The sequence below is a fragment of the Phyllobates terribilis genome, unplaced genomic scaffold (assembly GCF_046119375.1).
Source record: "Phyllobates terribilis strain yellow unplaced genomic scaffold, ASM4611937v1 Scaffold_10__3_contigs__length_209671492, whole genome shotgun sequence".
In the NCBI taxonomy this organism is placed as follows: domain Eukaryota; kingdom Metazoa; phylum Chordata; class Amphibia; order Anura; family Dendrobatidae; genus Phyllobates; species Phyllobates terribilis.
Window position 1 is genome coordinate 154,018,280 of NW_027362770.1, and position 13,803 is coordinate 154,032,082.

General features: G+C 46.5%; 1 protein-coding gene across 2 annotated transcripts in view; it reads right to left on the reverse strand.

Moving 5' to 3' along the window:
* The window catches only part of LOC141164563 (uncharacterized), a 42,770-nt gene that overhangs the window by 2,780 nt on the left and 26,187 nt on the right, over nt 1-13,803 (reverse strand). Inside the window, exons 2-3 of one of the 2 annotated variants that reach the window (XM_073649952.1) lie at nt 11,270-11,409; nt 3,522-4,141 (exon numbers count right to left, since the gene is read on the reverse strand). In XM_073649952.1, coding sequence (XP_073506053.1) covers nt 11,331-11,409 — 79 coding nt within the window. In that variant the 3' untranslated portion in view covers nt 3,522-4,141; nt 11,270-11,330. Of the gene's footprint in view, nt 1-3,521; nt 4,142-11,269; nt 11,410-13,803 lie in introns of those variants that run through there. The other variant, XM_073649954.1, reaches the window with a different exon arrangement.

Below are 13,803 nucleotides of genomic sequence, written 5' to 3' on the forward strand. Positions count from 1 at the left end.
AGGCAACCTGTCAATTTTTTTTTTCCTCCCATTAGCGTTCACATGGCAATGCCGACGGGAATGCTTTCACCTGCATAAAACTGGGCACTAGACAGGACTTCTCGACACTGACGACACACACAAGGATACGCGGCTGCCAATAGTTCAAATTGCTCCTTTTGTGTCTTTGGCATTTATAAAAGGCGTGGGTCGCCAAACAGCATTTCAAAGTACATTTCTTATCACGTATCTATGACTACAAAGTCACAGCGGAGAATTATCCAAATTATTTCAGCTTCAAGCAATAAGAACAACAAAGATTTACCCAATAACCGGGGGCACAAAAAGCCATGTTCTTCCAGAGGTGACTAACAAAAATGGCACTTTTGTTTGGGAGTAAATAATAGATTCTGGGACCTCAAAAGAGGAAATTTAAGATGTATATAAACTGAAATTGCAGCACCAAGAAGGAAAAGTCATGGAATTACGGAAATCACAAGATTGGTAGACGTCTTGGTGATCTGCAAATGATCAAAAAATGGAAACATTTCCAAAACATCCAGATTTTTTCAGCATCGAGTATGAGAACCAAGTGCACTTCAATAAGTTCATTAACGGTCATCTGAGAAGTGTTCTGCCACTCTGTACTTGGGCAAATCATCAAGATCCGTTGCTGGCAGCTTCTTTTACAATTTCCGACCAAGATCATCCCAGGTGTGCTCGATAGGAGACAAGACCGGAGATGCTGTAGACCATGGTAGGACATTTAGGCCACGTAGGCGGCTCACAGTAGAATGATCAACATATGGGCTGATGCTGAATAAATCGAGATATTTAGAAAATTTGGCTCCATTTTTCCATCATTTCAATATCATTAACATGTCTATCCATCCGGTGATTTTCATACCCCCACAACTTTTTCCTTTCTTGGTTTTGTTGAGGAGTGTACATTATATAAAAGTAGTTTAGGGTCTGACGACATTGGAAATTTATGAAGTCAATAAAGAGGTTGTCTAGCCAGGGACACAGTGATTTGGAAATCCACTCTGAATTCACAAAATTACTTCCAGTGATTGGCTGCAGCCATCACATCTTCATATCAGGATGTGGCGCCCCTGTGGGTTCAATCACCACAGAGGTACTGCATCTCACCCAGAGGTGTGTTATCCCACTCTCAGGTAAGGATGGAGTACTGCCTGGGACCCAAACACCTGCATCCAACACTACACTACTCCAGACCAGCAGGAGGGGCAATATGCACTGCTCCTCTGCTGAGCCCTGTCCCTGGCTGGAGTGGGGGGAACCATGTAGTGGGTGTGGGTGGAGGAAGAAGCTCAGGGGAGCACTTGAGAAGGAGGATATAAAAAGACTATCTTGGGTGTGAGTCAGTTCAGTCAGAGGAGGAGAGTGAAAGGAGCAGGAGCTCTGCTCAGGAAGAAGAGAGACTGAAGGGAAGAGAGGAGCAGGGAGAAAGGCTCCAGAAGGAAAGAGTGGATCCTAGGGGTAAGGGAAGTGCTGGAGCCCACCCGTACGCCCAAATCTACCAGGAGTGGAAGGATCAGGCCGCAAAGGGGACCAGCCCCTAACTAGTGAGAATTGCAATATTCAACTAGAAACCGTAGGCTTTGTAAGGCAGCGCTAGTCATCATGCTGGGGAACACTCGCTTCACCGGGTCAATTAAAGCACACATACGACGACTTTCCGGTATTTCACAATCCAGCAGTTTATTACACTTCATAACTGCTTATAACCGAGTCCATCTCAGTGGCTCGCCGACATATTACACATATAATGTCCAAGAGCCTTTCCAGTGACAGATATGTCCACTTGGCTCCAGATACAGCCTTCAGCAAGGTAACAATATAAATGTCCACATCAAGCAGTGTTTTTACCTTTGCCGGGTTTTAGCTGCTTCAGTCAGTTTGGTTCTGCCACCGTTGTGGCTCCACGGCATCCCAGATGGGGCCTCCAGGCCTCGTACCTTCAAAGGCTACTGGCATGTTTTCACACATAACATCCAGCCTTTGCCTTCGAAGCCTCTTGCCCTCCAAGGCTACTGGCATCTCTTACACACAAGGATCCAGCCTCTGCCTTTCAGGCTTCACTAGGCCTCACTAGGCCTCACACTCTAACGGTGTCCCACACAGGGAACAGGCCTCAAGCCTTTCACATCCTGTCTCAAAACTACCAGGGTTTATATATCTTCCAGTGCACACAGGACCTGTGCTGATGTCACAGTCATGTGATCAGTCACCTGAGGGGGAGGTACATGGTCAGCCAAAACACCCCTGGACCATTACAGTAATGCCGCAAGCCGCTGCATTGCAGCTTCTACATTTCCAGGGTGTAGTTGCCACAGCCGCAATTAATCGCCAAAAAAGTAGCCACACAAGATCCAGGGAACTCAAGGTTGCCCGCCAAGATCTGTGGTTACCGGCTTGGGACACTGTTTGCGAGGTGCAGGGCAGGAGATTGAGAGCCAGCGCAGGAAGACGACCAAGACAGACACACAGAAAGGGGTCCTGCTAAGTGCTCTTGAATTACCTGAGGGTTTGCTGAACCCCTCCATGAGTAAACACCAGACGACGTGGGAGGTTATAATCTGCAGTTGTAACCAGGAGCAACGTGAAAATCGTGAGTAAAACCCTGAAGACTGCACCCCACTGTCTCTGTGAATTTTTGATGCGCCATCACCCCTTGGACCACACTGCACCACCACAGTTACTTCATCATTCACCATCACAGCAACGCCCTGGAGCTTAGCTCTACCTGTGGAGAGCTGAACCAACTCTGCTGCATTACCAACAGCTCCAGAGGACCTGCTCCACAGCGGCGGCTCCATATAGCCGCATACCACAGGTGGCGTCACAAACATTAAACTATAAAAACTATAATCCCCTTTTTATTGACCGCCCTGGGTCACGGACCGGGTCACTGCCACGGTGACATCCCCTGCACCGACCGGCCCGGCACCGAGTACCCAACGGCCCAGGGGGTGCATCAAGGACAGGAGGTCATTGCTGGAGCATGATGGTATAGAGACCGGTGGGAAATCAGAAACCATCGTAATGAGAGTGTTGGGGCATTGGTAAAGTGACCAAGCCACTCACATGCCTCAATGAGTTTCCTAAAATTGTTTTCTGGCTGGACGACACCATTGAAAGTAATTCTAGGAAATTCCTAAAATGAAAGCCTATCTTTAATTTGCTTAAAAATAAGTTTTCTAACATGGGTACTCTTCTACCGTGCAGGTGTTTACTCATATTCCTGCACCAATCACTTGATGCCTTCGCTCCAAGACTTCCCAACTTTCTTGGATGTCCCCTACATTCTTCTCTGTGCTTCACAGGTGATGTTGCGTCCATTGAAGGGCGGATGCTCGGCTTCCTTTTTGAACGTCAAGAAGCTGTGGCCAAAAGTGCCACTTGTAAACCGATAGGGGAAGAGTGGTAACAGCAGGATTTACGAAAGGATGCAGCAAACGGTATTAGGGGACAAAGCATTTTAAAGCCATCGTACTTAGTCCAATAGATCAGGTCTTCTTTACGGCCACTCTTTACTTATGCCAATAGATGAAGGATCTTGAATGGTTGACCTTCTGCCTACCTCCTCTAAATGATACTTCTCAACCTAAGTGATGGAGATTACAAATGCCAAAATATTGTAGTATAAGTAGTTGAAAAAGACTTTCTACCTACATTGACATGGACGAAAACTTCCGTGTTTTGGTTAAGAGATCTGTAGAGGTCATGAATAAGAATTGTGCCCAATGCCTTCTAACTTCCAACTCTACTCCATTACTTTCCAACCACATCTAGAAAGGTTCATCTCGGTTGACTTGTAAACTTCGATCTTTAAAAGGTTTTCCATGTAACTCAACTTTCATATATTCTCGTAAACCAAGAACCAGTTGAGGTTCAACATCCAGGCATCATTTCTGTAGACTTCTATGGGTTGGAAACTTCTATGGTTTAACATCTTCTGTGGCTCCTCATGGAATACTTTTTAACTCTTCATTATTCTGACTACTCTGTTGCACTTCGTTTTATACCAGCCTCTTAGACAATGACCGATTTGTCAAATTTTGGAAAGGTCTCCTGGAAATTCTGCGACCATTTTTCAGACTTTATCATCTAGAGTGATAGGGCTTTTCACAATTTCCTGGCATGAAAAACAGGATATATTGTTTAATAAGCTGGTTGCCTTTTCCTGTGTCGATGTTTCAGCTCCTCCACTAATTTAGACACCTTAGTGGCTCCAAATTGGCACTGGTCGAGTTCAGACAGGGCTGGACCTGTTATTCATCACAGGACCTGGCTTAATATTTCCTGTCCAACATCTATGGAAATAAATGGCAGATCGAAATGTACTGCCCAAAATACAAGGTATATAACACAATTGTACTTGTGTTTTATTTCAGTGGGAGCTATAATGCAGATTCCTGGCTTACACTTACATTTCAAGAGACAATTTAGCTCAGTACAATTTCTGGTAAATTGAATTAACATTTCAACGAACTGCTTGAGCCAATTTTATAGACGATGGGGATTTATATCGTCCCGTTCCTATATTTATAATATACGTCTCCAAAATTATTACATTGGGTTACGCTAGGGCATGACAAATCCCTGCAGCCAGGTAGTCAAGGCGCCTAGAAAATGACTGCTGGCACTTAACTTTTGTGCTTATTTCTTAAAAAAAAAAGTCAAGTTTCATTGGTTGGCAAACAAAACAATATAATTTGGCTCCTAAATTGGTCAAATTGGCTCCAAAATGCTATAGTATTTTTTCCACCCCTGTGATATTTTATACAACTCTGATATCATGTCTTTACGAGAAGTGACCAGGAAGATCCATGTCAAAAATCACATTTCTTTTTATGTATTATTTATTTATGTCTTATTGGCTATATGGCACCAACATAACGTATTCCATAGCGCTGTACAGAGGTGTGCTATAATTCACATCAGTGCCTGTGCCCAAGTTTCCTATCTCAAACACTAGCGCCAATTTCATAAAAATTCAATACGACTATGAGTAACCTATTTTTATGGAGCGTGGAAGGAACCTTGAGGAAGCTCAAAAATGGGGGAAACCTACAAACTCCATGCAGATGTTGTCCTTGGTTGGATTTGAACCCAGGATGCCAGCGCTGAAAGCCAACAGTGCAAACCTCCAGAACAAATTTTACCTCCATACTGGAACTTTCAAGCCTGCGATTAGTTTAGTCACCCAGTTTTGGAAGCTCATGTGTTAATATAACAATTCAGACACCAATATGAAAACTAAAAGGGGTAGTCCACTAGTCAAACAACTCCTTTCGATCACTATGCTCCCCCCATGTAAAATATTAGTAGCTATACTCCTCTCTGGTGCTGGAACGGTTCCAGCAGTGTTGACACTGGTTCCCCTGGGGCTTGCATGACATTATTATGTCACGCTATCCCTGAGGTTAATCAGCGGCTGCTTCATTGTTCCATCTTTCGGACAAATCAGACATCTGGAGGAAGTGAGAGAGCAACTGCAGCTCTGACATCCTCCATATGTGTCACGGGTGTGTTGCCACGAAGATCGTCACGAGTACACAGCCTGACTTCTCGCAGCTGACTTGTTGGTGCTTTGTGTTTCTCGGCAGTGAGGGAGTTAATTCTCTCTCTCTCTCTCTGGGCTAGATGAGGTCCAGCCTCGCCCAGCTGCAATCAATACTTCTGTAGTGAGACTCCTTCATATACCTGCTGGTCTGTTTGGGAGGTGTCGGTGAAAGCATTTCATTCAGACTGACAGAGCGGATCGTGGTGTTTGGAGTTGCTGAGATAAGTGTATTTGGAAGTGTTTTTTCCCTTTCCTCGCTTTATCATTTATCTCCTTACCCGTTGGTTTTCCCTCTGTTGTAGTTGAGAAGTTGTTTGTATGCAAGGTGGTTTTGGTTTTTCCTTTGTACTGTCTCGTTCGTCTAAATACTGTGTTTGGGCATATTATTTCTTGTTCCCTTTGGTTGTGATCGGGGTCCTTCTCAGGACTAGATTACTGAGGTGCAGGGATCTTCAGGAGGTAGGGGTTACGCTGGCGGCCTGGACCTCTGTACCTTTAACAGTACCTCCAGGTTGAGGGATTAGTCAGGGCCCCAGCTTAGGGTCAGCTTAGGCCCCCTACCTCCAGTATACAGAGACAGCGTGACATTTTCACCGACCCACTTAGTTTTTCTCCAGCTACTATGGATCCAGTAGCCGGTCTAGCTCGGCAATTGCAGAGTTTGTCCATGGAGCTGGCGGACGTTAGGTCCAAGGTTTGGCATCCTCAGGAGCAAGCCGGACCAGAACCTAAAGTAGCTCTCCCTGATAGGTTCACTGGGGGGCGGGACAAGTTTTTTGTTTTCCGGGAGGCATGTAAATTGTACTTTCGGCTGCGGCCTCGGTCATCGGGGAGTGAAGAACAAAGGGTGGGAATTGTCATCTCGCTCCTACAAGGGGACCCACAATCTTGGGCGTTCTCTCTTCCCCCGGGTTCCCCGGCTCTCCAGTCAGTGGATAGGTTTTTCGCTGCCCTGGGACTCGTATATGATGACCCAGATCGGATCTCCCTTGCTGAGTCTAAGTTACGTAGGATCCAGCAGGGAGATCGTCCGGCGGAGGAATTCTGTTCGGAGTTCCGTAGGTGGGCCACGGACACCCAGTGGAATGACCCGGCTCTTAGGAGCCAGTTTTGTCATGGTTTATCCGACAAATTACAGGATGTGTTGGCACAGTATGACTCTCCCGTGTCTCTGGAAGCCGCTATGGCCCTCGCTATTCGCGTGGACAGACGGCTTCGGGAGAGGTGCGGGATAACTCTACCCCCTGTGATGACTCCACCTCCTACAAGGTCCCCTCATATGGTGGTTCCCCTGGTCAGTCCAGAGGAGCCTATGCAATTAGGAGGGACATCATTTCGGGGGAGGGGACCGGTGGTGCGCCATAAGGCAGGAAGGTGTTTCTTCTGCGGGAGAAAGGGACATTTTATTGGGGGGTGTCCATCCCGTCCCTTGCAGAGTGAAGAGTCGTCGGAAAACTGTTGATCCCAGGTTGTGTGGTGGACGGCAATCTGGGAGTAGGTATTTCGTCCCTAGGTTCGTCTCAGTTTCTCGTACCGGCGGAGGTGGTGGTGGGTACGAGAACTGAGAGGATATCTGTTCTTCTGGATAGTGGGGCCGGGGCTAATCTGGTTGATGCTCGGTTTGCCCGGGTTCAAGGTATGCGGTTGAGTGAGTTGGCTAAACCCATCCCCATATTCTCGATCGATGCCAGGCCTCTCGGGCAGGGAAGTTTTTTGCAAGTTGTGCATGACGTAAAACTTCAAGTGGGGGCAATACATAAAGAACTGTTGTCTTGCTACGTGTTGGAGGGTCTTCCCACTCCTATTGTGTTGGGCCTTCCTTGGTTAGCTAAGCATAACCCGGTTATTAATTGGCAAACCAGGGAGATAAGCCAATGGAGTAAATTCTGTAATAAAAACTGCATGAACACGGTCATTGGTGCGGTTACTCCTTGGGTCTTACCTCCATTTCTGGCGGACTTTGAGGATGTATTCTCGGAGAAAGGGTGTCAGGAACTACCTCCTCATCGCGTGTATGACTGTTCTGTAAAACTGCTCCCTGAGGCCAAGTTACCTAAAGCTAGGTTGTATAACCTTTCTGGTCCTGAGAGGCAGGCCATGAAGGATTATATCTCAGAAAGTCTGGCTAAGGGGCATATTAGACCTTCATCTTCACCGGTGGCTGCGGGGTTCTTCTTTGTTAAGAAGAAAGATGGAGGCCTACGCCCTTGCCTGGATTTCCGTGAACTTAATCGGATTACGGTCCGAGATCCGTATCCGCTCCCACTTATTCCCGATCTCTTTAATCAGATCGTGGGCGCCAAATGGTTTTCTAAGTTGGATCTCAGGGGGGCGTACAATCTGATTAGGATGAAGGAGGGGGATGAGTGGAAGACGGCGTTTAACACTCCGGAGGGGCATTATGAGAACCTTGTCATGCCATTCGGTCTGACTAATGCCCCGGCGGTGTTCCAACACTTTGTTAATGACATTTTTCGCCGCTTGGTGGGACAGTTTGTTGTCATATATCTGGATGATATCCTAATTTACTCGCCGGATCTGGTGTCTCATCAGGAGCACGTTAGGCAGGTGTTACAGATCTTGCGGGATAATAAACTGTATGCCAAGTGGGAAAAGTGTGTGTTCGCCGTACAGGAACTCCAGTTTTTAGGCTTCCTGGTTTCAGCGTCCGGTTTTCGTATGGACCCTGGGAAAGTGCGGGCAGTTCTTGAGTGGGATCGGCCAGAGAATCTTAAGGCACTACAACGTTTCCTGGGGTTTGCTAATTATTACCGGAAGTTCATTCGTAATTTCTCGTCCATGGTTAAGCCTCTCACTGACATGACTAAAAAGGGGACGGATTTTTCTAGGTGGTCTGACCAGGCTTGTCAAGCATTCTCCTCTTTGAAAAAATGTTTTGCCTCGGCGCCCATACTCATTCAACCTGATGCGTCTCAGCCATTCATTGTAGAGGTAGACGCTTCCGAGGTAGGGGTGGGAGCAGTATTGTCACAGGGTTCGTCCCCTGGTAAGTGGCATCCGTGCGCCTTTTTCTCTAAAAAATTGTCGTCCGCTGAGAGGAATTACGATGTCGGCAATAGGGAACTCTTGGCCATTAAGTTAGCTTTTGAGGAGTGGCGCCATTTTCTGGAGGGGGCTGTTCATCCGGTCACCGTCATCACCGATCACAAGAACCTGCTATATCTGGAGTCCGCGAAACGTCTGAATCCCAGACAAGCTAGGTGGTCATTGTTTTTTACCAGGTTTAATTTTGTCGTTACATATCGTCCTGGGTCAAAAAATGTAAAGGCGGATGCCTTATCTCGTAGTTTCCCGGGGGCCGGGAATACGGACGACCCGATTCCTATCCTTCAGGAGGGGGTGGTGGTTTCGGCAGTATGCTCTGAGCTGGAGGAGGAGGTATTGGAGGCTCAGGGGGACGCCCCTGTTGGACCTCCAGGGAGATTGTTTGTTCCACATCAGTTGCGACAAAAGGTGATCGAGGCACACCATAACTCAGTTTTTGCAGGACACCCGGGGAGTAAAGCTACTGTGGATCTCCTCTCGCGTCGGTTTTGGTGGCCTAATTTACATAAGGAGGTGGTAACTTTTGTCGCGTCCTGTGGGGTTTGTGCGCGCTCTAAGACCTCACATACCCGTCCGTCTGGGGCCCTCTTACCTTTGAAGATCCCGGAGCGTCCTTGGACTCATCTGTCTATGGACTTTATTACGGACCTCCCTCCGTCTTCGGGTAAAACGGTCATACTCGTTGTAGTGGACAGGTTCAGCAAGATGGCACATTTTATCGCTCTTCCGGCTCTCCCTAATGCTAAAACTCTTGCGCAGGTGTTCATTGGGGAGATTGTGAGGCTTCACGGGGTACCCTCCGAGGTGGTGTCTGATCGGGGGTCTCAGTTTGTGTCTAAGTTCTGGAAGGCGTTTTGTGCACGGCGGGGGATGCAGTTGTCATTCTCATCGGCTTTTCATCCTCAGACCAATGGTCAGACGGAACGTATGAACCAGAGCTTGGAGACATATCTCCGGTGTTTTGTGTCAGAGAACCAGGAGGACTGGGCTTCTTTCTTACCTCTGGCAGAGTTTGCTCTTAATAATAGGCGGAGCGAGTCCACTGGTAAGTCCCCGTTTTTTGGGGCATATGGTTTTCATCCCCAGTTTTGTACTTTCAGTGGGGGGGGCTCTTCGGGGGTTCCTGAGGAGGAACGATTTTCCTCATCACTCGCTTCAGTATGGAGAGGGGTGCTGAAGAATCTGAATACTATGGGGAACCGATACAAACGTATGGCTGATAGGAGGAGAGTGTCTGGTCCGGACCTAAGTGTGAACGATCGGGTATGGTTGTCTACCAGGAATATAAAACTTAAGGTTCCCTCCTGGAAACTGGGTCCCAGGTTCATCGGGCCGTACAGAATCAGTTCTATTATTAATCCGGTGGCATTCCGTCTTGACCTCCCCCCTACGTTTAAAATTCACAACGTGTTTCACAGATCATTGCTTAAGAGGTATGTGGCGCCGGTGGTACCGTCACTTTTACCTCCCCCTCCAGTGGTTGTCAATGGTAACTTGGAGTTCCAGGTATCGAGGGTCATTGATTCACGCTTTAATCGCCGGTCCCTTCAGTACCTGGTTCATTGGAAGGGGTATGGTCCTGAGGAGAGGATGTGGGTTCCTGCGTCGGATATTAACGCAGACCGATTAGTTCGGGCCTTCCACACGACTCACCCGGATAAACCTGGCCCTGAGGGTCCGGAGGCCCCTCGTAGAAGGGGGGGTACTGTCACGGGTGTGTTGCCACGAAGATCGTCACGAGTACACAGCCTGACTTCTCGCAGCTGACTTGTTGGTGCTTTGTGTTTCTCGGCAGTGAGGGAGTTAATTCTCTCTCTCTCTCTCTGGGCTAGATGAGGTCCAGCCTCGCCCAGCTGCAATCAATACTTCTGTAGTGAGACTCCTTCATATACCTGCTGGTCTGTTTGGGAGGTGTCGGTGAAAGCATTTCATTCAGACTGACAGAGCGGATCGTGGTGTTTGGAGTTGCTGAGATAAGTGTATTTGGAAGTGTTTTTTCCCTTTCCTCGCTTTATCATTTATCTCCTTACCCGTTGGTTTTCCCTCTGTTGTAGTTGAGAAGTTGTTTGTATGCAAGGTGGTTTTGGTTTTTCCCTTGTACTGTCTCGTTCGTCTAAATACTGTGTTTGGGCATATTATTTCTTGTTCCCTTTGGTTGTGATCGGGGTCCTTCTCAGGACTAGATTACTGAGGTGCAGGGATCTTCAGGAGGTAGGGGTTACGCTGGCGGCCTGGACCTCTGTACCTTTAACAGTACCTCCAGGTTGAGGGATTAGTCAGGGCCCCAGCTTAGGGTCAGCTTAGGCCCCCTACCTCCAGTATACAGAGACAGCGTGACAATATGTTAGTTGCGTCTGAAAAGCCAATGTCACGAGAGCCCCGGGAGAGCCAGTGCCGCCAACGCTGGAAGGGTGCATGCTCCGGAGGTTAGTATAGCTGTTATTATTTTACTTGGGGTAAACATAGTGATTGAGAACAGGTTATCCAATTAGTGGACAACCCCTTTAACTAACATAGGACAATTCAGACGCTGGTTGTTATTTTCTATTTAGTGGAAAATATCATTAAATAATTTTTAAAAAGTGAGCAAATAAGGAATCATGTGACTGCTTTTTAGCTTTTACTACCAACCTGTTAGCTGTTTTGAACTTTGAGATCGGTGAGGGAGGAAGGCGCAAACACTGTATTTCTATTAAGACTTGGGTGACTCGGTGACAAAAAAGATAGCTCCACAACGGATAGAAATGGCTGCTGTATCTTCCAAGACTGAGCTACAAAATGATAAAAAAAAAGGCAGAAGCAAAAATGGTTATCATAGGAAAATACAACACGCAAAAATAGAACAAGATGAGTATACAGGACCTAAAAGTTTTAATTTTTTTGAACCAGGAGTAGCCATCCTGGGTGATCAGCTCACATCACACTTCTAGGTAGATATTTATCCCCCCTAATCATTTAACCATATAAGATTTGGCCAGTCTAAGTCTACAAACCAGTAACAGTTCTCTTTAACTAGGACTACTTTGAGTTCTACAGGGCAGGTATAAACGAGAATCCCCCCACCACCCCTGATGACAAACATGTGGCCTAGTAAAAATGAATGCATGGGGGGGTGTCTTAGGGAGACAATTCTTTACATGGATCTATAACCATTGTAAGGGGCTATTACCCACTGTTGTTCAGATTGTACATTTTGGTAAGCCACTCCCATGCCTAATTAAGTCACGGGAAACCCACCCATGCATACAGTGGGTACGGAACGTATTCAGACCCCTTTACATTTTTCACTCTTTGTTTCATTGCAGACATTTGGTAAATTCTAAAAAGTTAATTTTTTTCTCATTAAAGTACACTCTGCACCCCATCTTGACTGAAAAAAAACAGAAATGTAGAATTTTTTGCAAATTTATTAAAAAAGAAAAATTGAAATATCACATGGTCATAAGTATTCAGACCCTTTGCTCAGTATTGAGTAGAAGCCCCCTTTTGAGCTAGGACAGCCATGAGTCTTCTTGGAAATGATTTTTCACACCTGGATTTGGGGATCCTCTGCCATTCTTCCTTGCAGATCCTCTCCAGTTCCGTCAGGTTGGATGGTGAACGTTGGCGGACAGCCATTTTCAGGTCTCTCCAGAGATGCTCAATTGGGTTTAGGTCAGGGCTCTGGCTGGGCCAGTCAAGAATGGTCACAGAGTTGTTCTGAAGCCACTCCTTTGTTATTTTAGCTGTGTGCTTAGGGTCATTGTCTTGTTGGAAGATGAACCTTTGGCCAAGTCTGTGGTCCAGAGCACTCTGGAAGAGGTTTTCATCCAGGATATCTCTGTACTTGGCCGCATTCATGTTTCCTTCAATTGCAACCAGTCATCCTGTCCCTGCAGCTGAAAAACATCCCCATAGCATGATGCTGCCACCACCATGTTTCACTGTTGGAATTGTATCGGGCAGGTGATGACCAGTACCTGGTTTTCTCCACACATACCGCTTAGTATTATCACCAAAAAGTTCTATCTTCGTCTCATCAGACCAGAGAATCTTATTTCTCATAGTCTGGGAGTCCTTCATGTGTTTTTGAGCAAACTCTATGCGGGCTTTCATATGTCTTGCACTGAGGAGAGGCTTCCGTCGGGCCACTCGGCCATAAAGGCTCGACTGGTGGAGGGCTGCAGTGATAGTTGACTTTGTGGAACTTTCTCCCATCTCCCTACTGCATCTCTGGAGCTCAGCCACAGTGATCTTGGGGATCTTCTTTACCTCTCTCACCAAGGCTCTTTTCCCACGATTTCTCAGTTTGGCTGGACGGCCAGGTCTAGGAAGACTTCTGGTGGTCCCAAACTTCTTCCATTTAAGGATTATAAAGGCCACTGTGCTCTTAGGAACCTTGAGTAATGCAGAAATTCTTCTGTAACCTTGGCCAGATCTGTTCCTTGCCACAATTCTGTCTCTGAGCTCCTTGGGCAGTTCCTTTGACCTCGTGATTCTCATTTGGTCTGACATGCACTGTGAGCTGTGAGGTCTTATATAGACAGGTGTGTGCTTTTCCAAATCAAGTCCTATCAGTTTAATTAAACACAGCTGGACTCTAATGAAGGAGTAGAACCATCTCAAGGAGGATCACAAGGAAATGGACAGCATGTGACTTAAATATGAGTGTCTGATCAAAGGGTCTGAATACTTATGACCATGAGATATTTCAGTTTTTCTTTTTTAATAAATTTGCAAAAATTTCTACATTTGTGTTCTTTTTCAGTCAAGATGGGGTGCAGAGTGTACTTTAATGAGAAAAAAAATGATTTTTTTTAGAATTTACAAAATGGCTGCAATGAAACAAAGAGTGAAAAATGTAAAGGGGTCTGAATACTTTCCGTACCCACCGTAATTCAAGGAAGGGGAAGAATCAACTATGTTTTAGGTACAACTACTTAGGTGCCACAAAAAGTTAAACTGGCCACACACATGATCTAGCTATCGGCTGACGTTCATTTGGCAGACCATTACCTCCCTGATGTCTCCATACACGCGAGCGGTCGGCTCGACTGAGCATTTGTGTGTTTTCAATGGGCAGAGAAAAGACAATTAGGAGGCCCTCATACATGTTAGTCAGCCATTGTCACTGAAATCTGTGGGTTTGGTGAAATTAGTACTACAACTCTTCTCCAACCAGTCCA